Source organism: Chamaea fasciata, unplaced genomic scaffold (genome assembly GCF_029207755.1).
Source record: "Chamaea fasciata isolate MVZ Bird 193981 ecotype frontalis unplaced genomic scaffold, bChaFas1.0.hap1 SCAF_9, whole genome shotgun sequence".
Classification (NCBI taxonomy): domain Eukaryota; kingdom Metazoa; phylum Chordata; class Aves; order Passeriformes; family Sylviidae; genus Chamaea; species Chamaea fasciata.
In genome coordinates, this window is record NW_027094094.1 from 5,488,146 (window position 1) to 5,514,976 (window position 26,831).

The 26,831-nt window shown below is 45.0% G+C and overlaps 1 protein-coding gene across 2 annotated transcripts in view; it reads right to left on the bottom strand.

The window, feature by feature from the left end:
- The window catches only part of GRK5 (G protein-coupled receptor kinase 5), a 157,059-nt gene that overhangs the window by 9,954 nt on the left and 120,274 nt on the right, over window positions 1–26,831 (bottom strand). Inside the window, exons 5-13 of one of the 2 annotated variants that reach the window (XM_066190834.1) lie at window positions 24,102–24,202; window positions 21,113–21,205; window positions 18,895–18,958; window positions 18,241–18,381; window positions 16,918–17,108; window positions 12,362–12,399; window positions 11,460–11,549; window positions 9,966–10,174; window positions 992–1,129 (exon numbers count right to left, since the gene is read on the bottom strand). In XM_066190834.1, coding sequence (XP_066046931.1) covers window positions 992–1,129; window positions 9,966–10,174; window positions 11,460–11,549; window positions 12,362–12,399; window positions 16,918–17,108; window positions 18,241–18,381; window positions 18,895–18,958; window positions 21,113–21,205; window positions 24,102–24,202 — 1,065 coding nt within the window. Of the gene's footprint in view, window positions 1–991; window positions 1,130–9,965; window positions 10,175–11,459; window positions 11,550–12,361; window positions 12,400–16,917; window positions 17,109–18,240; window positions 18,382–18,894; window positions 18,959–21,112; window positions 21,210–24,101; window positions 24,203–26,831 lie in introns of both variants that reach the window. The other variant, XM_066190835.1, reaches the window with a different exon arrangement.

The following is a 26,831-nucleotide window of genomic DNA, read 5'->3' on the forward strand; positions in this document are numbered from 1 at the left end:
TTCTCTACATCAGAAAGAAATAGTAGCTTGTCTCTTATTTCTTCCCACTAAAGCAGGTCATAACACCACAGGCTAATTGGCAGGAGTAACTAGGCCGCATAGTAAAATGTAAAGCAAAACCAGAGCAACTAAAGTAAACTTTTGTAGCATTCAAACCACTTTGGTTTGGTTGAGCTTGCAGCAACCAAAGGGAATGGGAGCTGCCAAGATGTTCCTTTCCTTAATATGTTAAAATGGCAGTGTTTACTTAGAACCATATGGGGACTTTAAGGATAGAAGCTTCAGCCAGAAAGAGAGCCCTGCAGGAGGGAAATAATCAGATAACTTTGTACACTGGGCTAGAAACCGACACCACGAAAGGGTGGAAAAAGTTTTGTTATCGCCAATGCAACAAAGACTTTCAGTATGTGAGCCTGGAGTGCAAATCTGAGTAAGGACCCAGTGTTGGGTTCCGTGCCCCATGAACACCAAAAATCTCCAAATGTTCTCTTAGGTCCAAGTCACCTTCTCTGCTCGAGGTGACACTTGACAGCCGAGCCTGGCTCAGATTCTCTATAGAAAACTACTGTTCTCACGATGATCCAGTTCCACAGAGCTCTGGACTTAGTATTTCTGGTTCCTACCTGCATGCACACATGGGGCTTTCACTGCTGATTGTCCCAACCACCACCTGGTTCTGAGCACACTTATTTTCACAGTAATACCATGGATAAGGGAATACAAATGCTCCCAGTGCCTCCAATGTCACACAGGAAGGCTGAGGTAAAAGGAGTAGGAATGGATCAGTCCCCAGATTACCAGCCTGCATCCACATGCCCATAGAGCCCTCTCTCCTCTTCCTCCCAGCCTCCCCACTCCAGCCCTGCCACTTTTCACACCTTCCTGGGGTAGCTACCCGTGCAGAGAGCGATGACAGCCCTGAGAGAGAGAAGCTATTTTAGAAACAAACCTCTTACAAGAGGCCACTGGGGGTTCTTGCTATCATACTTACATCAGGCACAAAGGGAGGGTCCAGCATTCCTGCTTCTAACCGCTTGAAATTCATGCTCTTGAAAAAGGGGTGTCTCTTCACTTCTGCTGCACCTTCCCCTTGACATCCCAGCCGCTGCTTCACGTCTTTGGTGAGGAGCTGAAACGTGCCAACAGGAATGGTGAGGGTGTCAGAAAAGCAAGAGCTCCACAAAGATATTTTTATCTCCACTTGTTTTTGAAGGTGCGCACAGGGAAGTACAAAGGGGAGTTGCAACTGCTGTTACTTAAAAGCTGAAGTTAAATGGATTAGGATTGCACTGTTCTACATGCTGGTGAAATCCTCAGAAAATCACCTGCTGCAAAGTATTTACAGTAAAAATAGAGACCATTTCTTTTGCCTGCTTTCAGTGAACACCTTCAAGAGGACATCTGACATATCCTACTAACATATAAAGATGAACATTCATAAGTTCCATGTGCTTTGTCTCAGTTCTTTTGGTTTTGTTGTTTGCGTTTGTAAGAATAATTTGCCCTCGGAAGAACAGGTGCTCAGGAAAAACCAAAAATACCAAACTGCATTTCCCTCAGCCATTGCACGGCATTCCAGCGCATCACATGACACATTGAACCAACCCTTTACAATCAATCATGGGCTTATCTCTGCTGAGCTCAAGGGGAGTTCCATCCATGGAGCCAGTGCCCAGTAATTACCCTCAGTTCTGCCTTGTTTGTTTTCAGAGAAGGGCACTGCACAACCCCTACCTGCTCCAGCAAGTCCTGCTTGTTTCCCGGGTACCTATAATGGAGCAATGCCCACCAAGTGAACTCAGCATCCTTGGTCTGTCAGATAAGCAAGTTTGTGAACAGAAACACTGTGATATTTACAGAAAAGACTCTGTAGCATCTTCCAGGGCAAGAGAGCTGGAGAGGGACCTTGGAAAAGGGTATGTCACAAACAGACAAAGAGGAATGGCTTTAAACTGAAGAAGGGCAGGTTCAGATGGGATAGCAGAAAGGAATTCTTCCCTGAGGGTGATGAGGTCCTGGCACAGGTTGCTGTGAAGCTGTGAGAAGAAGACTTTGAGTTCTCATGGTCCCGAGACTAGGGTTTTTGTTGTGAGGGGTTTTTGGTGGTGTGTGTGTTTGTTTGTTTTTTTAATCCCAACAATTTTATGCTCCAGCCTATTTGAAGACGGTCGCTTTGGAATTTCCAGTCAGAAGCTGTGAGAAGCTCACAGAAGCTGTGGCTGCCCCACCCCTGGAGGTGCCCAACTCCAGGTTGAACAGGGCTTGGAGCGTCCCCGCCCAGGGCAGAGGGTCACACGGGACGCTGTTTAAGATCCCTTGAACACAAACCTTCCTGCGATTCCATCAGCGATCCTGAGCCGCCCGGGCGGTGCCGCCGGGAGGCAGCAGAGGAAAGGGCAGCAGAGGAGAGGGCAGCGCGGCGGGGTCGGGCGGCGATCGCTACCCGGGGGAGGGACCGGGAGCGGGGCCCCGGGGCTTTTCCCAGGGCACAGGGGATGGGAAGGCTCCCGCCTCTCCTCCGCCGCTGTCCCCGGCTTTGCTGTCCCGCAGTCGGGCCGAGAAGCAGCGCTCGCCCCCGCCCCGGTGGGCTGTGCACGGCAATGGCACCGAAAGCATCAGCACAGCCCCCGGCACCAGGCCGGGCAGAGGCTGAGTTGAGTCTCTGAGCCCGGGCAGGCACCGGGAGAGTCCCCGGGACCGTCCCAGCTGCGGATGGTGGGATGCAAACACCTTTGGGAAGGCTGGGGAGCAGCCCCGTGTTCCTGGGTGCAGCCCGGCAGGAGCAGGACCGGGAGCCAGGCAGGCTCCCCGCTGGGGCAAGGCTGCCTGGAGATGCTGCTTGTGTGCCCAGCTCAGGGTGTGTGTGCCCGGCTCAGGGTGTGTGTGCCCGGCTCAGGGTGTGTGTGCCCAGCTCAGGGTGTGTGTGCCCGGCTCAGGGTTTGTGTGCCCAGCTCAGGGTGTGTGTGCCCGGCTCAGGGTGTGTGTGCCCGGCTCAGGGTTTGTGTGCCCGGCTCAGGGTGTGTGTGCCCAGCTCAGGGTTTGTGTGCCCAGCTCAGGGTTTGTGTGCCCAGCTCAGGGTTTGTGTGCCCAGCTCAGGGTGTGTGTGCCCGGCTCAGGGTGTGTGTGCCCGGCTCAGGGTGTGTGTGCCCGGCTCAGGGATTGTGTGCCCAGCTCAGGGTGTGTGTGCCCAGCTCAGGGTTTGTGTGCCCAGCTCAGGGTTTGTGTGCCCAGCTCAGGGTGTGTGTGCCCAGCTCAGGGTGTGTGTGCCCGGCTCAGGGTGTGTGTGCCCGGCTCAGGGTGTGTGTGCCCGGCTCAGGGTGTGTGTGCCCCGCTCAGGGTTTGTGTGCCCGGCTCAGGGTTTGTGTGCCCGGCTCAGGGTGTGTGTGCCCAGCTCAGGGTTGGTGTGCCCAGCTCAGGGTGTGTGTGCCCGGCTCAGGGTGTGTGTGCCCGGCTCAGGGTGTGTGTGCCCGGCTCAGGGTTTGTGTGCCCGGCTCAGGGTTTGTGTGCCCGGCTCAGGGTGTGTGTGCCCGGCTCAGGGTTTGTGTGCCCGGCTCAGGGTTTCTGTGCCCGGCTCAGGGTTTGTGTGCCCGGCTCAGGGTTTGTGTGCCCAGCTCAGGGTTTGTGTGCCCGGCTCAGGGTTTCTGTGCCCGGCTCAGGGTTTGTGTGCCCGGCTCAGGGTTTGTGTGCCCGGCTCAGGGGTTCTGTGCCCGGCTCAGGGATTGTGTGCCCGGCTCAGGGTTTGTGTGCCCAGCTCAGGGTTTGTGTGCCCGGCTCAGGGTGTGTGTGCCCAGCTCAGGGTGTGTGTGCCCGGCTCAGGGTGTGTGTGCCCAGCTCAGGGTTTGTGTGCCCGGCTCAGGGTTTGTGTGCCCGGCTCAGGGTTTCTGTGCCCCAGCACCTTCTGTCTCAGTGGCTGAGGCAGCAGCCCCGCTCAGCTACCTCATCTCACCGAGGGGGAACTTGGAAATTGTGCGTTGTTAAGGTCACATTGTGGTCTCTCCTCTGGAGCCTGGCTAGAGCGGGGGTTTCCTGTCCTTATCAGGGATTTACAGTGTCACAGCTTTTTAGGCTTCTCTGAATGCTCTGCTGCCACTGGGGCATTTCTACCATCTGGGAATTGGTGGTTTTCTTATCTGACGTCCAACAGCCACCTCAGCTCTGCTTCTGCATTATTGGGGGCCTCATTTCCCTCCTGAGATGGCAAATGGCTTTGGCAATTTGTGTGCCCCATGGGTACAGAGGCCACCCTCCAGCCCGGCCTGACCAAGCTGCAGTGGCAGCAGTCAAGCCAGAAATGGTTGTGAAGTAAACATGAGTTTTCTGCTCAGGTCTTTCTGCCTCAGCAGCAGCAATAGCAGGAGACTGAATGGTTGGAGGAATGGGTTTAAAGCCGCTGCTGCTGGCCACAGTAGCAACTTTCAGCTTCCAGATAGCAACATCTCTTTCTTCCCCAATTTCCTCTGCCTCTGATGCTGTCTAGGTGGTGACATCTGGGCTGACAGATCACAAGTGGCTGATCCATAAATGTAAAAAGACTTGAGGAAACATCTATATGCCTTGCCATTCTCTGAGCAGAGATTCACATGATACTGTACCACATCCATCTGGCTCACTGCAAAAGATCTGTCTCAGAGCACTTCTCTGGACTCTGCTTTCCCTGCTAGAAGGAAAGAGGGATGCTTTGCTTTCAAATAATTGCATTAGACTTTGAATTCTCATGGTCCCGAGACTAGGATTTTTGTTGTAAGAAGTTGTGTTTGTGTTTTTTTTTTAAATCCCAACAGTTTTATGCTCTAGTCTGTTTGAAGATGGTCGCTTTGGAATTTCCAGTCAGAATCGGGCTTGCTCTATTCTGATTGGGCAAAGAAATCAAAAGTTCTTTTAATCTTTTATTCTCATGTCAATAGGACTTTCCTGATGGATGGAAAGAAGAATCTGAAAGCAGAAAGACCATTTTTAGTACCCATGGCTCTGATATACTTCTGGAAATGATACCTTGGACCTTTCAGGAACAGCTGAGGAGCAAGTGGTGGTAGGAAGGGGTAGATTTGGACTTGCCTGGAGATGATACAGGAGACCTCTGCAGTCTCTGCTCTCAAGTCAGCTCTGAAGGGATGAAAAGGGGGTTATTTCCCATCTCTGCAGTCTGGATTCTGGACTAAGGGGGGAGACCAAGCTGATCTGTGAATTTGCCCTTGTCAGGCTGTAAGATGTTTGGAGTGTGCGGTCAGAGAAAAGGGTAGCTGAGGACAGAAAAAGGCTGCCTGGGGATTCCTGGGTTCCTCCATGACAAACAAGGGAGTATTCAGTAACTTCAGATGCAAGAAGGAAGTTTCTGGAGCATGAATGCAGTTGGTTGTGGGTGGCTGGCCGCTGCTGGCTGAAAGACACAAAAGGGAACAGGCCGCTGGGAATAGGTTGGGACTGAAAGAACACAGAAAGGAGAGGATTCTCCTGCAAAACCCTGCTGCAGGGGAGCAGCTTCCAGTCTCTTGAGAGTCCCAGGAGAGTCACAATGGAGAAAAATGTAAGAAATAGATGGAATTTGAAAAGCTGTAGATGCAGCCAGCTCTAGAGGTGGCAACAGGTGAAACCAGAAATTCTTCCTGGTTCTGTTGTGGATATCAAGACATAACATGTTCTGGAATATTTTCCAGAAGGGAGAATTCTTCCTTTCACCAAGGAATAATGAGTCTTTTACCATTTCCTGCAGCCCCAGAAGCATTCTGCAATAGTAAACCTGTGCAAGAGCCTGAGATATGCATCCCATTTGGGAATCTGACATGGAAAAGAAAATGGAGATAAGAACGGTATGTTGTAACTCATCTCCGCACTTTTGTTTAATTCAGTTTCAGAGGGTTTATTTAATATGAATAGAGAGCAGAACAAAAGCCACTCCATCAGGCTGATGACAATCCCTCCTGGAACAGCAGTGCAAGGGACCCCATCGAACACAATTTAAATGTAATTCTACAGTAGAGCCTGCAGATAGTTCACAGTTTCAAATCTGGAGATGGCTTGGGCCACCCAACCATGCATGAAGTTAATGCCAAACAGCAGGGCTGTGTGTTCTGGTAAAAAAAGGCTCCACCTGACAGTGGACATTTAGGATTTAGTCTACAGAGTTCATGGGCAGAGCATGACTAGAACAGGACTTTCAAAGAGAGTCTTGAGTAGCAGCAGTGAAGTACCATCAACATCTTGATATAAAGGGCTCTCTGATACTTTCATGTCACTCTTTTGATCCCCACTGGGGATTCAAACTCTGCAATGTCTGAGGCTTTTTTCCATGACTTTGTTTTGCTTCCTTCACAAAAAGAAACAACTGTTGTGAGGATTGCTAAAAAAAGCCAAAAGTCCCCAAAGCACTGTTTTATCTGCATGTGATCAGTCAGTTCATATCCAGATCATACCATGTAATAAATAATTCCAAGTTCTAAGATGTTTGTCCTAAAATTATAGGAGTAAGGAAAACAAAAAATTGCCACTCACGAAAGGAGACAAGGGGAATGCTAAAAGCATTTCCATTGACCCGGCTGATCAAACAGTTTAAGGAATCACCTAGCTGAAGTTCAGCCCTGACACTGAAGTAAACATATTATTTTAAGCAATTTTTAGGGGATAGAAAAGCAATACTATGATCAATTACTAAATGAGAGAAGAGAGATGAAAGAGCAGTTATCCTAGGGCACTGATAAACTAATGAACTTTAAGCTGTCATAATGTTGATTTCCATGGGATGGAAGCAGCAAGGAGGGATGGCAGCAGGCAGGAGTAGCTGTATGATGACAGAACTCCTGATGGTAAGTGAAGAACAGGAAAAAATTGCTTTTAAGGAAAACAGAACCCATTGTCTTTTACTTGGTTGCGGGGGGGCACTTTGAAAAGGGAATGGAGATCAGAAACATGGAACAGCTGAGGCTGGAAGCCACATGTGGACATGGTCTAGTCCAACCCCTCTGCTCAAACCAGAATTTCCTGGAGCAGGTTGTTCCAGACTTGTCCAGCTGGGCTTTGGACAGCTCCAAGCATGGAGACTACACAGCCTCTCTGGGCAACCTTTTCATTGTTTGGCTACCGTCCCCATGGAAAAATGTTTCCTAACATTCAGAGGGAACTGAACTGCTCCTGAGCCTCAGTTTGTTTCCTTGCTTCCTGTCCTGTCACAGGACACCAAACCAAGAGTTTGACTGTGTCTTCTTTACACCCTCCCATCAGAGATCCCTTGTGTAGGGTTAAAGGGGAGCTGCAGGGAAAAAAAGACACCAGGGAAGACAAGTCTGTGGGAAATGCAGACAGGCAGGGCACTGAGAGAGTGACAGAGGAGCACAGCAATGTGGGCCCATCCAACACTGCTGACTTGAAGGCACTTCAAGTCACATCTCTGGATGCATGACTGCACTTGTCAGGGAAAACACGCATGTACATCAGTGAAGTACGAGGCAAAACAACAACGAACGGAGCATTTCCTAGAAAGACTGGATTTTTTTCACAGAAAAAACACACCAGGAGCAGCTATGTTATATGGGAACTATGGGTTGGGGAGCTTCCCAGAAAGCCAGCTGCCCCTGTTCCTAATTATTTGTTATTCATCTCTGCTTCAGTCCAAAATGAGGTCTGATTTATGGGAAATTACTTACAAAATGAAACATGGAAATATGGGATGGATGATGATTAATGGGAGCTGTGATATGTGCCTGCAAAAATGCAAAAGGGCACAAACATCCAGGAGGGGAGGGTTGACGTGGGGTGACACTAGAGGGTTTTCCTATGAGTAAATGAATTAAGACAATGCATTTCCTGGTGGTGATGCTATTAGCTCATGAAGTAAGCTCTGAAGAGAAGTCTGGGCAACATGGTGGGAAACATTTCCTCACTCCTGCCCTGAAGAGTCCACTAAGGGAAAGCCTTTTGTGCTGAAGGCCCAAGTTTCATTTATGTATTGCAACTTTTTGTTTCATTTTGTAGATATGATGGGTACTTTATTACTCTTTTGTTTCCTTGTTAAGATGCTGATGCAAAGCAACAAAGTTCTGGCTTTCAGTATAAAAAGCAAAAAGAATTTGAGAAAATATGTTTGAATAATGGGTTTTTTTAAAAAGCATCATTTGATAAGATAAATTGCTTTTGGATGGGAAACTACAAACGCTATCACACTCAGTATCAGGACTCAGACTCTTCCTGCCTCAAGATATTAATTCTCAGAAAGGGAAAGGTTATCTTTGGATCCATTAATAGTTTGCACAAACCACCTCAATAAACATGCCACATGATTAGACAGGGAAGCAGTAGTGATCAAGTTTTCAGGAATGATTTATATATAGTCCAAGCTTCCCTGAGGCAAAAGAAAGAACTAGATGATCTCCTGAGGTCCCGACTCCCTGAAACCAGAGTCTCCATGGCTGGAAGATGAAAATGACCACTACAGTGTGATGACTGTCTGCTGTCCTGAGAGTGTGGTAGGTCATCTACAGCACTATCCCATCAATGCTACATTTAATTCTTCTCAGCTTTAAGTTCTCATGGTTATTTTCGAAGTATTATGTTCATTCTGTTATGCAAGGGACATGAAGAGTAACAAGAAGGGCTTCTAGAGGTATGTCAGCCAGAAAAGGGGGGTTGGACTACGTGATCTTTAAAGGTCCCTTTCAACCCAAACTATTCTGATTCTGTGCCTCAAGTAGCAAGGTAAAATTTTTGCCTCACATCTCCATTTCAGATGAACAGCAGGACACGCACAGACTCTCTGCCACTGCGGCAGACACTGCTCCTCACCTGATGAGAGCTGAGATGCTACCTGAGGAGAGAAGGCAGCCTGCTGGGGACTTGGGATGGTCTGTGAGAGCCCATGGCTGCCCCACATCCTCCCCTGTCAGCCTCACTGGGGGCTCTGCATCACCAATTAAGGGCAGCGAAGGGCCCAGAGCATCTATCAAGAGTGATGTCAGTTAATTGCCACCCGGAGGATTCAGGAATGACTTGGTGCACTGTGAGTTAATGACTTCCAGGCATGATACTTGGCAGTGCTACCATTATTATTTTGCAAGGAGACTTCAGTGTCTCTTCATGAAGGCAGCCAACCAGAGTGTTGTGGATCTGCTCTTTGCTTGCCTGTTGCACAAGACATTGGTGAAACCCTCCCTACCTATTTGTTGACCTTTCCTCCCCTTGGTTCTCCCTCTACCAGCAAACACAGATAGGTCATTGTCTCCAAAGGAGACTTCACCCGTTAGCAAACAACACCCAGAAAAAGGCCACATCCTTTTCCAAATTACAATTCAGGCTTCTAAAGATGGATGTCAACAAGACATTGATGAATTCAGACGCAGCTTTGAGATCTCTCAGGGGGATTGAGGATTTCCATTGTCAGACATGGCTATTGTGCTACGAAAATGACTCCCAGCTGAAGGAGTGAGAAAACATTTTGAAGAACAGCTCAACAGTATTAAGAAAAGCTGGATACCCTGGCACCCCGGGGGAAAAGCTGCTAACAAAGTTAGTGAGATGGGCTGGGACAACATTTGAGTGTCACAATTATTTCATTGCATAATCTTTGTCCTGCTTACCCCCAGCTCTCACCAAAGACAATGGAAACATGGGGGTTGCAGTTCCTTGCAGGAGACAATCAGGTTCTTGCATCATCAAGCCCTTTATATTTTTTTCTACAAGGTTATAAAAGACAGAAAGGCATTCTTGACTGCAAACTAACATCCAAATCATGAGAACAGATACTGCTCCCTTGGCCATAAAACTTTGGAGAGGGCTCAGGATGACCGCGATGAATCTCATGGAGAAACAAGCCCAAATAAACACAGTTTGAATGAATAGAGAATGCAGTCATGCCATGCACAGATGAGCTTGGTTAGCCCTTGTTTCTGCAGCCCCTCTGTGGCACTGTGTTACTGCTCAGACTGTGTCAGACACAGCTCGTTAATGAAGCTGCCCCACTGGGCCCTCCAGCCCCTTACCATTTTACAGATGGACTTGGCCTCCTCAGAGAACTTATGGGAGTACACCTCCTCTGTCTCCAGCACTCTTCTGTCCACTTCTTCCCTCTTCACCTTCTCCTTCCTTCCACGGAACGGCGATTGCCCAGCAATCATTTCATAAATGAGACAGCCTAACCCCCAGTAGTCAGGGCTGAGTGTGTACCTCTGGTTGTTCAACACCTCTGGAGCTGTGGAGGAGAGTGAGATGCCTTGTGGAAATGCTTGGTATTTAAACAGGCAGAGCACTTAAATGCCTACAAGTTTCATTTTGGTGACTGAATACACATGCACAGAGAATGGTGGGTAAAATACAGAAATGTCTCCTGATTTCAGTTGAGGGCATTACAGGAAATGCAGCATGCTACATGCCATGGTGTTCTCTCTACATGCTACATGCCTTGTGCATGCTGTCTTCTGACTTCTCTATCAACTCAGTCCAATTAAAAAAAAAAATCAGTAAATTAGTTGGATCTAAATATTAAGCAGAGACGTAATTTTAAGAGTTCCTCCAGATTTCTCCATTTAGGGAAGAAATGAAATGCAAAAACACATCCGGTAAACAGCCGTGACATTTCTTCAAAAGCAAATTCTGCCTCTTTGGTCAATTCATAGCTTTTCTTTTTGCCCTTTGAAGAAACCCCCAATCCATTAATTTTGTGTTGCAACCACAGACAATGCTTTTGGGCAGAGAGTCACTGTCTTGCAGGCACCCTCACCTCCATGCATGGGTACAAACACACGTGCTCACAAGCACAGAGCCTTAGTGTGCACGCAAACTTACACTGGGATAACAAAATTTAGACATGACAACTGATTTGCTTGCTTTCATTAAAGTCTCCATATGGTGTAACAGTGGCTCACATCAGCTAGTTTCTATTCAGTCAAATAAGCATAAGCAATTTTTACTCCAAGAAATATGCCCACCCAGAGAATGCATGAAAATAATGACATTGAGTTTAGAAAGCAGATCTAGTTAAATAAGGGAGTGCAGTCGTTTTGTTTGTTTGTTTTTTTAACCAATGCACAAATCTCTACTTGTCTTTTGTGCAGCCTCCCCTGCACATAGAGAAAAACCCAAGATGACCATAGGTGTGGACTTACCCATTTTATCATAACCACACAAACACATTGCAACTCCTATACAAAGCAGCAACTAGAAAGAAACTTTTATTTTGACACATAACCCTCCTAAGATAAATCTACACTAAAATCACTAGAATCCCAGTTGCTGCCCCCCCTCTCAATTTTCTTTGTTGATTTATAGACCAGCCTCACTGAGAGCTGTAGAGGTCCATCATTTCACCCTCTTCTGATTCTCACTATGAGGATTTCTGTGGGAGTTGCTGCATGGAACTGTACTCAGCTGAATGTGAATCTTTTTTATTCCTTTTCTTAAGCTTACTTGGCAGAAATATCTCTAAAACTCAAGTAATCTCAGCAAATTTTTAAAAAGATGAGCTGTGGAAGACTTACCCATATACCCTACTGTTCCTACTCTTCCACGGATTGATTCCCCCTCGGGGATTTTAACAGCTAGACCCAAATCAGATATTCGAATATGGCCTGGAAGGAAAAAAGAAACAAAACAACACAAAGCAGATATGAGAACATGACCCAAATTAGTCTAAAACCCACAACTGTGGTCATTGCTAAAAAACTCCTGCAATTTACTGCTCAGACATTTTTAGAAAAGAGTGTTCTGAATCACTGAACTGGAGCAGTTTCATTGATATGGAGGAGAGGAATTATTAAGGGCACTACAACACAGTCAAATAAATGTTAACAGTAAGGCTGTGGACTGCAATGGATTGTATTAGGTATTTTAAAACCAATGAAAATAGGCAGAGAGAAGCCTGCTGTGGGGAAGTATCTTGAACTGATCACAGAGGATGGATGGGCTGACACAATTCTGTAACTCTGTGATGGCAGAAGAGGCTACATCTGGTCTGCAAGTCAGCACGAGATTTGATTATTGCTGCCTTCAGCAATGAACGGGTACCTGGGTTTGCATAAAGCCAGACTTGGCTCAGCAGAGGAGGAAAATACTTTCAAAAATCGAGAGGGAAGCACAAGTTAGAAATCAGAACTCCCTTTGTGTTGCATCAGCCTTGCAACAAGGATGGAAAAACAACAACGAAAGGCAGAGAGCCCCAGCAGTGCCGAGCTCTTGAGAGCAGCCCCTGCTGAGGGCACGGCTGCTTCCTTCCATCTGTGCACCGAGCTCCAGCAGCTCACCCACCCCAGGACAGGAATATTAGTGAATGCTGAGCCTCTTAATCACTTCAGAGCATTATTTGTCTTTGTACAATATATATCCTAAAACTAACTTAATCTACTTTACTGTGAAAGCATCTCTGTAAACCTCCGAGACTTACCATAATCATCCAGCAGGATGTTTTCTGGCTTCAGATCTCTGGAAATGAAAGATAGCAGTTATGGATATGAAGCTGGTTTTGATAACATAACCATACAACTGAGTGAGTGCATTTATTACTCGTAATAAACCAGGTGAGTGTCAACTCAGACAGCAAGGAACTCCTGAAACCAATACAACCTTTTACAACTCACTTCACAGATAGACTGAAACCATATGTCTTTTTCTAAACTGGAGTTACGATTTTTCACTAAGCCAAGCTTTTAGTTCCTAATCTACCCTATAATGGACTCATCTATCAAGTCCTGTAAACCCTGGAAATGAAACCCTACAGTCTTCTGTGCTGTTAAATCTCTGTAACATTTTCTGTTATAAAATCTTACATTAAAAAAAAAAAAAAGGTTTTGTAATAGTTTATTTACATGTGAAGATGGAAATAGCAATTTCCTGGGCTCAAATTTTCTGTCTGGCATCTGACTCAGACCAAATATATGAATGTGTGTCCATGCACTTGCACACATGTGCAACAATTTTGTTGAGTTTGGAAAACGCGGGGCAGAGGGGGGAATGCTGTGCCCAGATTAAGATTATTCTTACAAACGTTTGTGAAACTCTAGTGCCTGTGTGGTTAGGAGCAATGCCATGAAAATTGGCAAGGTGGTCAGTCTGATGTCAAAGATGTGCCTTTTACTCTTCCTGAAAAAAAGAAAAAAAAAATCCCCAAATCTGGGCAAGGTATAAACTTCTGAAGCAAATAATCTCAGTTTTCATATATTTAGCAGAACCTTGGCAGATCATTCTTCTGAAAGGTTTTTCTGCCCAAAATCTGCTCCACCAGCTGCTGCTTTGAGATGCTTCCCATCCCAGCCACGCTGTCCCCTCCTTGACCAAGGCTGTTTTCCAAACCTTTCCAAGCCCAGCACAACTCTGCTGCCGTTCTTGGGCTGCTGTTGAGGTGGGAGCCAGGCAGACTCCTTCCCTTCCTGCTCGTGCAGAATGGGAATGAGGCCAGCCTGGGAGATGGGACCAGAGGTGTCAGAGGGGAGAGGTGGACATGCTGGGCAGGGAGTGTCCCAGAACAGCCCCAGGACTGGGCTGTGCTGGCTCAGGAGCCTGAATGAGCCACCAGCAGCTGGGTGAGGCACGGAAAACAGCATTGCTTCAATTCACCACAACATGCCCTGGCTTTTATCTAAAGACAGTGCTTAGCCTGGTGCAAATCCAAGCACTGCCTGGTCTCTTCTTTTTGTAAGGCCTCCTTGCATCTGCGAACCAGCTTGGTTCTGTTAACTTCCCAGCAAGAGGCATTTCTGTGCAGAGAGCAAAGAGCGGGCGGGTACAAGAGAAACCCTTGCACCAGGGAACAGGGCAGAGCACAGAGCCTGAACAGGAGCCCACCCCACCCCTCAAGCTGTACCACTCCAGTATCATGAGTTTTCCTCTGTATGGGAGGGGTATTTTGCAGTTTTGACAATACCAAGATTGGAATTTTGAAACTTGTTTTCATTTATGACTGCAAGCAAGAACACAGAGCTCTGTGAGTAATCTCCTCTTCTTGCTTGCTTCAGACCTTCCTGACCTCCAAGATAAACCTCATCCAGTGCCAAGTGGTACCAAGCCTACTTTTCAAATAAACAATGCTGAAATATATGAAGGGCAGCTGAATACTGAGGAGAAGCTGTGATTTAGTTTAACATACCACTGTGGGCTTTCCCTGCCTATCAGCAGAAGGTTTCCAATGCTGCAGCAGCACGGTCAGGGGCACCATCTATTTATTTGTGAAAATGTGTTCTAAATCCTGAAAGAATCATTTCCTTGAAGAACTCAGCCTTCATCAGTTACTTCATCTTCTGCTCAGCAGTTATTAATCCCACTCAAAACTGTAACTGGGGGGCAATGATAAGAATCTTACGGGCAATTTGGGTAATGCTGTCTCCGAATGAGAAAATGAGTGATTCCACAAGGACTCTGAGAACACCAGTTCAGTCCTTATGGTCCTCTGTGATTCAGGGCAATTAGAGGAAGATTTCCTCCCCTCCCAGACATCAGCTGTCCTGTTTTCAGACTTCTGGTTCCTCAGGATCAAGGCTGGCTTCTTCTGCATGGCCAGCACTTCCAAGGGCCCATGACTGAAATGTCCAGGAGGGATAAAACTCCCTGGTGGACACACTGACATGTAAAGCTGCTTCCCAAAGGCTCAGCTTCCCATTTGTAAAGTAGCCTTGCCCAAACATACTGAAACATAAACTGCTGGCACTGTGCCCATGCTCAAAAGGCAATTGTTTGTGCAGGACAGCCTAAACAACTCAATTAATCAGTGTGGACAAGGCTTTACCATGTATTTGTGCAATGCCTGGGACAATGTGAACTTGATGCTGATTGGAACTTCCAGGCACGGCTAAAATTTAAAAAATTAAAATTTTTAAATAAATTAAAAATTTTAAATAAATTTTAAAAATTACATCCATAAACATATTTTTATAAAACAAAAAAAGCTATATATATACATAAATAAACATAAAAAATAAAACCAAACATATAAATACATAATATAAACAATGTAAATAATATAAATAAATCATATATATATATATTTACACAAAAAATAATTTGAGGAGGACCAGCAGCTTTTTACATTTGCTTTCCATGAACAACCAACCCGTTGACCTTTACTAACATGATGCAGTTGAGAAATGTAACACAAGTGCCATGTTTGACAAGGGAATTCTGAATGAGATAAATCTGACTCTGAGCCTGGTTGTTCTCCCAGGTCACGTCTGCAGCGTGCGTCAGCAGCAGCCCAGGAGATGGGGATGCATCTTCCACTGCTGTGATTTACTCAGGAGCATTTTGTTTATAGAAAATGAAATTAAGTCTGAAGAATAAGTGTTTTGTGATGAATTATTCGTCTTGAGAAGGCAGTAGCATTTAGCTGCTAGATTTTATTGACCTATATAGCACCTCTCACGGGTCCCACAACACGCTGTGCTCTTACAAATGAGGGGTCTCTGCAGATGCTCCTGAAACACTGCTAGAAAATGTCACCTACAAGGATGTAGTATCATTCATCACCAAAATGAATGTGCCATCTGAGGTGTAAAGTAGCAGCTCTTTTAGGAGTAGCATGAAAGCTCCTGCTTAAGGAAGTAAGGTGCCATTTCTCTCGGAGCCACGCACTATTTTAGGTGGCCAGATCTGATTTGTTCTATTAGAAAATGGCATTAGTGTGGCATTTTATCAGCCATGTTATGAATGCACCAGTCATTTTCTTCAAGCAAATATGATCATGAAACACTATGCTACCTCCTAAAATGTTTGAAAATGTGGTAGGAGGTTTTCTAAGGGAAAAGGAAGCCAGACACTTTCACTTACAATTTGATTTTTCAATTGACATTAAACACTTAGTACCATTTTGTTCCTCGGGGAAAGAAAGAACTTCCTTCTTGGGTGAGCACCAACTAAATCAGCATGATATCTGTCTGCCCTCTGTGTGCCAGCTAGCAAGATGCAAGGCAACCCAGGGTCAGTTTGTTAGAGATCTCTGAGGAACAACAATTTGCAATTTCTATGCATACAAGCACATGCATCATATGTATTACACACAGGCATATCAGATGATTTAAAGCGTGGCTTGGCCTTTAAAAATAGCATCTTATTGTCTATTAATCATTGCCTTTGGAAGTTCTTTCATCAATTTACAGGCCCTCTTCTGCTGTGAATGCCAGCAACGATGATTTCACAAGCGGGGACGATGAAGACAAACATTAACTGTTGTTTACAACTACAGTGGCTGTTGATTAAAAAAAATAAATCCTCATGGAGTCACAAGAACTCTGTCTGCAATCTGCTTGCTTATCCAGCCTGCCCTGGAAAAGTGCTTGTGTAGAGCTGCAAGCCAAACTGGAAGCTGAGAACTTGGGATCTGCCCTCCTGGAAGCGGCAGCGGCGGCGCCGGGCAGTGCTGTGCCCGCTGGCTGCACCCATGGAGGGTGGGATGCTGCCAGCAGGATGCCTCTGTTGTGTGGCTGGGAATGGGCCCCTTTCCATGGCTGGCACGCCAGGATCACCATGATCCCATCTAGCTAATCACACTCACAGAAGTGGAGATCCATGCCCTCTGTCTCAAGACACCCCTGTGGGATTGCACGCCCTCTGCAACAGAAGTTTTGCCACATCTGATGTGCTGCAGCCCCTCGTGCAATACAACCTAACTAATTAAAATAGAAGCTTGGTTGGAATGATCTCCATTTCATCCCAACTAGGAACTCAACTCCTTAATAAAATCCCTTTAAAGAAACTTCCATAATTTTCTTATGTCACCCAGTGCACACTGAGGTAGGGTTAGGGGAGCTTTGCGCTAGTTTTGTGTAATTTAGACAGGATATATTTAGGGAAGCAACTGCTTCCTTCCACGATTACTGTATCATGCTGTATTTATACAAGACTGCGAAATTTCAGCCAAAACACTCAGCTGTACAGCACCACAATGAGAAGGGAGGAAGCAAACAATTCTTTCCTACCCAGAAAAGACATCCTAAGACTCTAGAGAGAGCTCACCTGTACACAGTATTTTCTCTGTGTAGGTCTTCCAAGCCACAAAGAATCTCTGCTGCATAAAACAAAGCTCTTTCCTCCTCGAAGCCTGGGTTTCCCATGTTGTAGATGTGAAACTTCAGGTCACCTCCGTTCATTATGGTCAGAACTAAACACAGTGCGTCCTTTGTTTCGTAGGCATAGGCTAAATTGACCTAGAAAAACATTTGCAGCACAGTTGTGACAGTTCAGATGGCTGCTAAGAAGGAAGTGCTAACTTTTCATTCAAGATTTTCTCCAGAAAATGAAAAAAATACATTGGATTTGGTATGGGCTTTCTTACATTCGCAAACATGTATTTTAAAAGTACAGAAAAATCAAATGTCAGGATTCTACAGAATAATTTGTGGAATCCAGCCTATTTATCACCAGAAACCCTCAAGGCTCAGATGGCTTCAGAGGCTGGACAAACATACTAATTCCAGGCCTATTTTCCCATGTATGAGAAATCTCAGTAATCAAGAGAATCTATACATCCTGCTGCACCGTTCTGCATCTCAGTGAGTTTCCTGGAAGGCCCAGATATCCCACTCCTGGGGTGATCAAATGGACCATCACCATCAAGGTCAGGATCCTCCCTGAGAGGCTCTGGTGGGTGCCCAAAGAAAAATCAGAACAGCCAAAATCTACCCATCACATTTAAATACATGCCATCCTCTAGCAGAAGCAAGTAAACATGTAAGCAAACACCTTGCATCTGTTGTATACACAGTGTTTCCTAAAATAAGTATAAAGAACGTGACAGATGCTGAGATAATAATTTTTTTTTTTTTTTTTCCTGTAAGGCAAGTTTTAAAGGATGCACAAGAGCTGGTGTGACTCAGGAGAGCCCTGCATCAGGCTGACCTGCTCCACCTCACTGCTTAGATGCTTCTGCAAGCCAGTCTTATCTGATCTGTTTGGGGTGAATCTCCTTCTGTCTCCTCCAAGCACCTCTCTCCCAGACCCTGGGAATTCAGGTAATCACTCTGGATAAGAATAGCTCATCCTGATGCAGCTGTGATGCAAGCCAAGGCTGTAGAACACACCATGTTCCCATGGCAGGCATGGGCCCCTTGTCTGCTGCATTTCTCACAGACCAGAGACTCATTTCTCACCAGAGACTCATTTCCCACCAGACCAGAGACTGACAGGAGACCCAGAAAAGGTACATGGAGCAGGGCTAAGGTGCAAAGCAAAGGGATTCAGCTTCTGGCACCTTTCCAGGAGCAGGAGATGAAGAAGGCATGGATCCAACCAGAACAGTGCTCAGCAGGTGAGCAGGGAACCACGGACTTCAATACTCACTACAAACTGACTATTGACTTTTTCTAAAATCTGCTTCTCATTGAGCGCCATGGATTCGCCTTTCCTCTTCTTTATCCTCTTCTTCTCTAATCTCTTGCAGGCGTACATCTTCCCCGTGGCTCGCACTTGGCAGGCGCAGACCTGCGAATTGAGCAGAACAATTGCCGGGTAATTCGAAGCAAACGCCGTGTCTGGGCTGCACTTTACTCCTCACCATCTCCTCCGATTTAGTCCTTTTAAGGCCACAGACGGCGGCTTAGCGAGGCGGGGGCAGCCGGGGGACTGACTACTGTTTCCAAACCTGCTGTGGAATATTGCTTTAATTATTTCACTTTCCTCTCCGCCTGCTTCCTCTCCCACCTCCTTTTGTCTGTGCGGGTTGTAATCTCTCAGTCTGCACCTCCCCTGCCTCTGCTGCCACCTCCAGACACCAGGAAAATGCAAATACGGGTGTGACCCCCAATTCCATTGTGAATGCAAGAGCCGAACGCAAAATCACTGCCAGAAGTGTCCTTTTGAGATTACAGTGTCGTGAGGGGTTAAACAGAACTGTCAGCAACTAATGAAAATCAGCCTCTGTCACATCAGGCTCCTGTACCTGCAGTGTCTAAAAGGTAAAAAACACTCTTAAGAGAAAGTTTCAGAATTACTCACCTCCCCAAAGCCACCTTTCCCCAGTACCCTGTACTGCCGAAAAGTGTTTTTTGTTACTGGTTGCCTGGAAGAAAAGGAAATAAATAAATAAACCCCCCACTACACGAGGTTTAATGCACTGTCTGTGATTTATTTATTTCAGAGCATACTTTTGAAAAGCAAAATAGATAAATATTATATAATCTCATTATTGCAAGGTAATCATATTATATAATAGAATATATAATTATGTAATTACATTACTTCAATACTATGTATGGCTTGAACTTTTCAATTCCAACATATTAAGCTGTAATAAAATACAACACATTAGTGAGTCATCAGTATAATTTCTGCTAGCATCTTAGGACCAAGGAGGGTTGTGAATCTCCATTATACAGCTTTGGCCTTTGTTAAGCAAAAAGAGGAAGCCTGAGATCTCCCCGTAAGATATTAATTCCCATGACATATAGGATGGGCCAGCACATTGCTTTACTTGGCCAGCAAGATGAGAAAAAGAGATTCAAAATTCAAACCACCACAAAATACTTCTGTTGTGTTAAACAGAACATGAAACTCATTTGAATCAAAGGCAGAAACAATCCTGGGAGCAGGAGAGGTGGATTTATGTGACATTTACAGGCTGGGAGAGCAGGAAGATCCAAGCCAGTCCATTCCCTCCGGGCTACCTGCTTCCTGGGGGAGCATCAGGGGCAAGAAGGGAGCAAAAGCTAAATTAAGGTTAAACAAGTCTGTCCCTGAGGGCAGAGTGTTCCCTATCACTTGCCACAATCCCTGTACAATCTCCCAGGCTTCCCACAAAATCTGCTCCACCAGAACGGTTCCAGCTCTACATCCAACTTTTACTTTGCTACTGTAAAAGTTTTATAACATAAGAAGGATTCTAGGTTCAGCGAGATCCCGTCTTGCATCCACCAGCGAGGTTTTACAAGGATCCCAGCAGTGGACAGGAATATCCCTGCCATCTTTGCTCCCCTCTGGCAGGCAGCCAGCCGGCAGAGGGAGCACAGTAACGTGGCTGTTCCCACCACAGGGACGATGAGGTTGATGACAATGAAGAATAAATGCTAAAGTGAATCTTTCATTATTGCCCATTATTGTTTCCCAAAGCAGGGGAAGAATGGTATGCAGACAGTCAAAACTAGGAGAGGAAAATATGTTATTTTCAGTATTCCATCAGGCTGCTGCAAATGCTTTTGGGGTTAAAAGCAACAATTAGTAGTGATAACTATATGTTCAGCAATGTCCCTGGAATAAATGGGCTCTGTGACTGCTCCTTTGGAGCCAGCAGGCTGTCAGAAGGAGCTGTTGATCATTCCATGCTACTAACATCTCTTTGCTAATCCTGAAAACAACTCTCCCAGCTTCTTAAGCCAGGCATATCCAACAGTTTGTCACACTTGTTGGGGGAATGGAAAAAAAAAATCCTCAAAGCATTGCAGAAAATTCCTTATCCCTAATGTGAAAATAGATAGGAAATAGCCTGGCTAGAGATGAATCACCCGATGTTTTTTTAATTGAAATGGAAGAGTAAATGCTGGCCTCAGTAAAGATGGCATGTGGAGCGTGTCTTGGCATGGAACGGCTCTTCCCTCTGCCCACCCCTCTCGAGCAGCAGCTCTGCAGCTTTCCAGGGAGAGGAACTGGCACAGCTCCTTTGATCTGGAGGCATCCTGCTGACACTCACTGCTCACGGATCCGGCCCTAGCTCATCCGCTGTAATTAATTCCATTTGTGGAAAATGGGGCTTCTCTCAGCTCAAGGTCACTGTCACCCAGCAGTGACCGTCTGCTACAGCACTCTCTGACAAGGGAAAGGCACAAGCCCCTTTCCTTGCAAATTAATACCCACTAAGGCTGCCTGGTTATTAAATGGGCTCAGGAATGCCCAGCCAATAAATACAGCGAGAGGACCTATACACCACATTTTTTTTCTCTCTTTAGAGTGATTTAATAACAGTGACAACTGGTCCAGACAAAAAGTCACCACATTCAGAGGGTAGCTAAACAGAAAGACAGCTGAAGTTGCTGAATGTACATTAATCATACCTAATATGTTTAATGTACCTAAGACCATTAAATGGTCGAGCACTTGAGCTGTAGAAGCAAACATTATCTCAACTGTCAGATTTTGAGCATATTCACAGACTTGGCATGGAAAGTAAAAAGAAACCTTTTTTTAAATTTTTATTTAAAAAAAAAGATCTTGTGACACTTACCTTTCCAACCACTTCCACTGGAGAAACCTGTCGAAGTACATGCTGTTTAGGTACTCTTGGAATGGTTCCCCACTGAGGTGGTCAAGGACAGATCTATCTCAGATGAAAAGGATATATAAGCATTTTATAATCCTGAACTTTGAGCAAAAGAGAAACAAAACAAGAGGAGAAAAATCCAGGCTTCTTTTACGGTATGATTCTGTTATTTCTACTTGATTTTGTACTTTATTTTGCTCACTGTTTCAATATAGAAACAATGTGATGTGCTTGATGTATTTCATAACAGGAGGCCTCATACAAGCTGAATACTGGTGAGACTTGCTGAAAATTATCAGGGAAACTGCCACTGGCTTTAATGGACTTTTACAGAGGTTGTTAACCACCAGACAGTGAATGTCTTTGCTTCTGTTAGTAAACTGAAACAACACCCTCAGGAACTGAGCTCCTAAACTTTGAGGGATGTTTACATCTGGATAGAAAATTTGTGGCTGAAGCCCATTTCTATCAAAGAGAGACCATCAGAGGCATCATTTTGAGCAAAAAGATCCGTTTCAATTCCTGCTATACAGAAGAATTAGTACATGTCACTAAAGTCAAACGGGATTTCCTAACAGCTATGTGCTTTGCAGAGTAAAACAGAGGAAGGAAAAGTCTGATCAGGGATGTGGATTTGCTTCTGGATCAAGAAAACAATTCTGGGGCTCACGCAGTGGATGCAGTCTTTTGCATAATGGAAGGAATAAAGAAATAAAAAGTCAGTCTGCAAATGTGAGAAGGCAGCAAACATCCAGAGAGCATCAGGCATGCTGTGAGAAAGGCCAAAGGTTTGAAACGAAGAAAGCATGGGCTGAGCTGGGAGTTGTCTAAAATGAAGGTGGTCATGTTGTTTAACAACTGCTGGTGTTGGTTCTTGCTTTGCCTACTGGGGCTCCTGCATCCACCTCTGCTGGCAGCATTGGCAGGACAGAAGTTGGGTTTGGGTGGAAGGTGCCCAAGGAAATGAGCATTTCTGTCTGGGTGTATACAGTAGGGGCATACAGACACATTTCCAGATCCTGCTGGAGGGAGGAAATCCTCTCTGAATGACTGCTCTAGTCTGGGGATGGATACTCTATGTCTTACCCTGGGGCACTTCTCTGAGCAAACAAGTTACCATGAGTAATGTGTCTCCTCAGTTTAGTCCCTCCCTGTTCATGAGCTAGTATTTTTGGAATTTCTCAGCTGTTTCATTATTATTTTTTTTGTAATTCTTGCAGCATCTGTTTGGAGAAGGCAGGTAATTGCACATGTTCAGTATGCACAAGTCAAATTGTTGCTGTCTTCATTAGTTCTGACTGGACACAGATCATAACAGTTTCCCCTGATGGATTAAAGATTACAAAATACAATAAAAAGTAAGTCTTAATTTGCTTTAACAAATTTATGTTTTGTTTCTTTGCTTTAACAAAAGTAACATTTTTGCTTTAATGTCCAAATTGAACATCAGAATTCTAGGTGAAGTTGGAGGAGGACAGGAGCAGACAGTCAAAATATCAAAGGCAAAAGCAGAAGTTAAGTTGTACACAAGTTATACACACATTTTTCTTGCAGACTGATTTTTATCTATGAAGATGTGAGTGAAACTCATCCCATCCCTGCTCCTACAGGACAGCAGGCTTCATATTTTTATGTCTGCCTCCCTTTTCTGGTCTGACTGTGAATCCTTCCAAAATTAACATCATTCAGTACTGGTAAATACCACCAGCAAGTTCTTAAAACTTCCTTTTGACCTCATTTTAGTCCGTGTGAAATGATCAGCATATTTATTAACAAGGTCCCAAACCTGGCTCATTCCCGAGTTTCAGCCGGGATGAAGGAAGGAGCCTGCATTAAGTGGTGTCCAATGTTCGCCCTTTCCATTCAGTTAATTAAAAGCTGCACGTATTTTAAAAGAACAATAGCTGCCTTTCAGCAGTTGTTTGCTTTTCAGTTCCCCTCTTTGGCAACAACAAAGTGCATTTTAGAGGGAGCTGTCAGCTTTCAAACCGATTTGAGGACTGGAAACAGGCACCAGGGGGGGTTTGTGTGGAGCACAGCTCTGCCTTTGTCGCTGCGACTGGCACCCACAAGTGGCGCGAGTTTCGGAGCATCTCTACAGGACACCAGGCCAATGCAAGGAAACTGCCTGTGCTATAAGAGCAGGCCAGAAATAACCCACAGCTCCTACCAACGCAAAGAATAACTGGAACCAGAAAAGGTCAATGAAATGAGTCAAAACAATGAATGACAGCGGAGCAGATTTTACAAATCCCCATTACATCACCCAGGGAAAACAAACCGCGCTCGGCCAGAAACCGCACGGGCCCGCGTGCCATGATCCCTCCTTTTCATATTTTTATTGGTTTATGATCTACTGGCGTGGACGGGCTCGGGGGCAGGGTTTGCAAAGGCAGATTGCATACCTGGAGCTTTGGCACATAACGGCACAAATCGCTGCAGAAACTGATAAGCCTTTTCCCAGACAAAGGGTGAAATAATGCACGTTCGTTTGAACGCCACAGACAGACAGAAAGCATTAAAAAAGCGCCGTTCTCCTGGTGAAGATTTTCTGGAAAAGCCATGCGGAGCAAGTTTGCACATTCCTCTGCCTAAATGGACTGTATAGCCACTTAATTTTTATTCACTTTGAAACAGAGATGTTTTCTTTGGATACATTATCATCGTAGCTCTTTTCACACAGCATGAAATCCACGGCTGGTTTGCTTGGCTAGAACACTCTGTCAAATACCTGAAACAGTAAGTGCCTGTGTGCAGCCTATATAATGGCATGGAAATATTTATTATATTCTGCTCAGATGAAATGACTTCACCACTTGTCAGCTCTGCCTCTAGGACTGTGAGCAAAGATACCTGCCTCAGGTTGAGACTGAGATGTCTCTCTCTACCTGACACGTTCCTGACAAGCTGCTGGCTGAAGCTCTGTGATCTTCGGGTGTCGTGTTATACTTACTTTGTGCAGGGAGAGAACAGCTCTTTGCAGGGGCTGTTTTCGAGTTTCTCCTCTGTCTGTTGGATAAGTTCTTGACTGACTTCGGGAACATAGGCTGGAGACTGGGGAGAGAAGAGAGGGGCACATTAACTCCCTGACGAGGCGCAGATTCTCCTCTCTTAACGTGTGAGAGGCACATTCATTATTTATGCCCCTGAGCTGCTTCCATTCAATTCCAGCGGTTGTGTAAAAGCAAAGGAGCTTTACGTCAAAGAGCAGTAAAATAGGATACCGTGGCAACTCGCTCCACATTCCTCTCTATCCTCACACTGCTTTTCTGCCTTCTCCTGTACCTTCACCTCCTTGCCCAGCCTCATGAATATGCAGGACCCACTCCTTGCCAATGCTTTGAACTGCTCCCTTGCATCCCATGAAAAATGTGCTGGCCTGAACTGTGTACAGGCCATTCTATTAAACAAAAGAGAATTTGCTCAGTGTTTTCACTTCATGGGTGATTCATTGTGCTGTCTGAAAAATCCATCTTTTTTTTTTTTTTTAAACCAGCAAAGCAAAACAAGAGCAGAGCATTGGTACTTACTGATAGAGACCTACATCTATCTACATATAAAAAGATGTTCACAAAAGTATTTGGACACCTTAGTTCATCCTTAGAAAGACAAAAAAAATAATTCAGCAGCTTTAAAATAATAATTTCAAAAAGGAACTTTGCCAACCAACCACACAAACTCTTTTCATCCTCTCCTCCCTTTGGAGAGAATGTATATTCAACCCTGCAAAAAGCCCTCACCCAAGAGAGGTCTCTTAGAATATGCCTTGATGGTTAACCAGTTTAGGACTTTTGGGACTAATTATCTAAAAAGACAGGTTTTTAGGCAGTCCACATTCTTACACATTGACTGCATACTGTAATTATATTACAAAGTGTATATTTGTGTGTGTGTGCACCTATTTATAGGCATTTCTCCCATGTACATGAGAGTCCCTTTATATAACCAATTGGATTTGGGTATTTTCAATAAACCCAGCCAGAGATGATGAAATCCTCTTTCCTTGCGGGAGCCTTAAAGCTCAGCAAGGTCCCCCATCCATGCCCAGTACCACCAGATGTGCTGAGTGGGTGGGTCACAGAGCACCATCCCTCATTCCTGGCCAGATGTTCTCATTAACTCACCCCCAGTTAGAGATATCTTGGCAGGCGCTGAAATGCATTGCAGGCAGAGTTCAAAAACATTGGGAATGAGGACAGAGCAAGGGGCAGAGGTGGAGCCACAGAAAATCTCCAGCATACTGAAAGCTGAATTAAGTCTTTTATCTTTTCCTTCCCACTGCTGAAATGTGAATATGATCCTGGTTGTGACATGAAAAAGTAAGTTTGTTCCACGTGAATGTTTTTAAACAGGAACATGGTTTACAGAACTGTCTGTGCATGCTGTGCAATGCACTCTCACTGCTCAGCCTTGACAGACAATCTGCAGAACGTGCTGGGGACACCTCTGACCTCGCTGAAATATTTCCTCATTTCTTCAATATATTCCTCCATTTCCTCAGCAAAAGATATCTAGGGAACACCCACTTTTAATCACAGACAGAGTAGATTACTAATAATTAAGAAGTCTCATGGTTTCCTGAGATGTAGATAAGCCCCTCGTGTTATCATCTAAAAGACAGAGACTGAGACAAAGCCAGATTTTCTCAGCTTGATCGACAGCTTAGGTAAGTATACATGCCCACAACAAAATCTAAGTCCCAGTTTTAGTTCAAGACAATAAGTAGAGGCAAGAGGGAAGCAATGAAAGAACTATGAAAAAAAACCTCAGAAATCCTGTTTTTCAGTCCTACAGCACTGAGAGTACTGGGAGAAAAGACAGGGAAGCAGATTAAACCAAAGGCTTTCAAAGCAATATTCAGATATGAACAAAAGCCTAATGATTAGCAGTATTTCAGCTGATTTTGGCTAGAAACCAGATGAATGGATACCTTTAATGTACAATTTATGTACTCAGTGGATGCCCATCTGCACACGCATGCTCACTGGTAGCCCAAAGCTGGTAGGTGGCTGTGTGAATCCAGTGTCCAAGCCCTGGTTCAAGATGATCATCTCTCTGAATTACAGGGAACAGAAACACCCCTGAACTCCACAGTTTTGGGACTGCTGTGGACCAGGAGTGTCTTTTGATGTGAATGGAGCAGCACTTCAGTAAAATCCATAGCAGGGCCTCTAACTGAAGTTACTACTGACTACATCTGGAACTTGTTCTGCATTTAGAGGTCAAAACTGGAATCCAAAAGCTAAGTACTAAACTGCATAATTAGTCATTTAGACCAAGTGACCTGATTCTTACTCATGCCAGGCAACTTCATCTCCCATTGGGAATTCATTTCCCAGTGGAAGGTAAACTGCCTTGAGGTTAGTGTTCAAGATCATGCCCATGACACATTACTAGAGCACTAATTCCATCAAACTTTGTCTGAGATCAAAGCACATTTAAAAAAATAAAGTATAAGCATCAGCTAACTCTTATTCATAAAGAGGAAATTAAATTCTTGTAGTGAAAGGGGGAAAGAATGGGCAAAAGAAATAGTACATAAAACAATGTGGGAAGTATTTAAAAATTACACAAACCGTGATTCCTCTCTCCAAATTTGTGGGAGATACAGTCACCACTTGGTTTTTCAAAACCACTCATTGCTGACCTCTGAGTCTTTACTTCCTCTGTACAAACTGGAAGC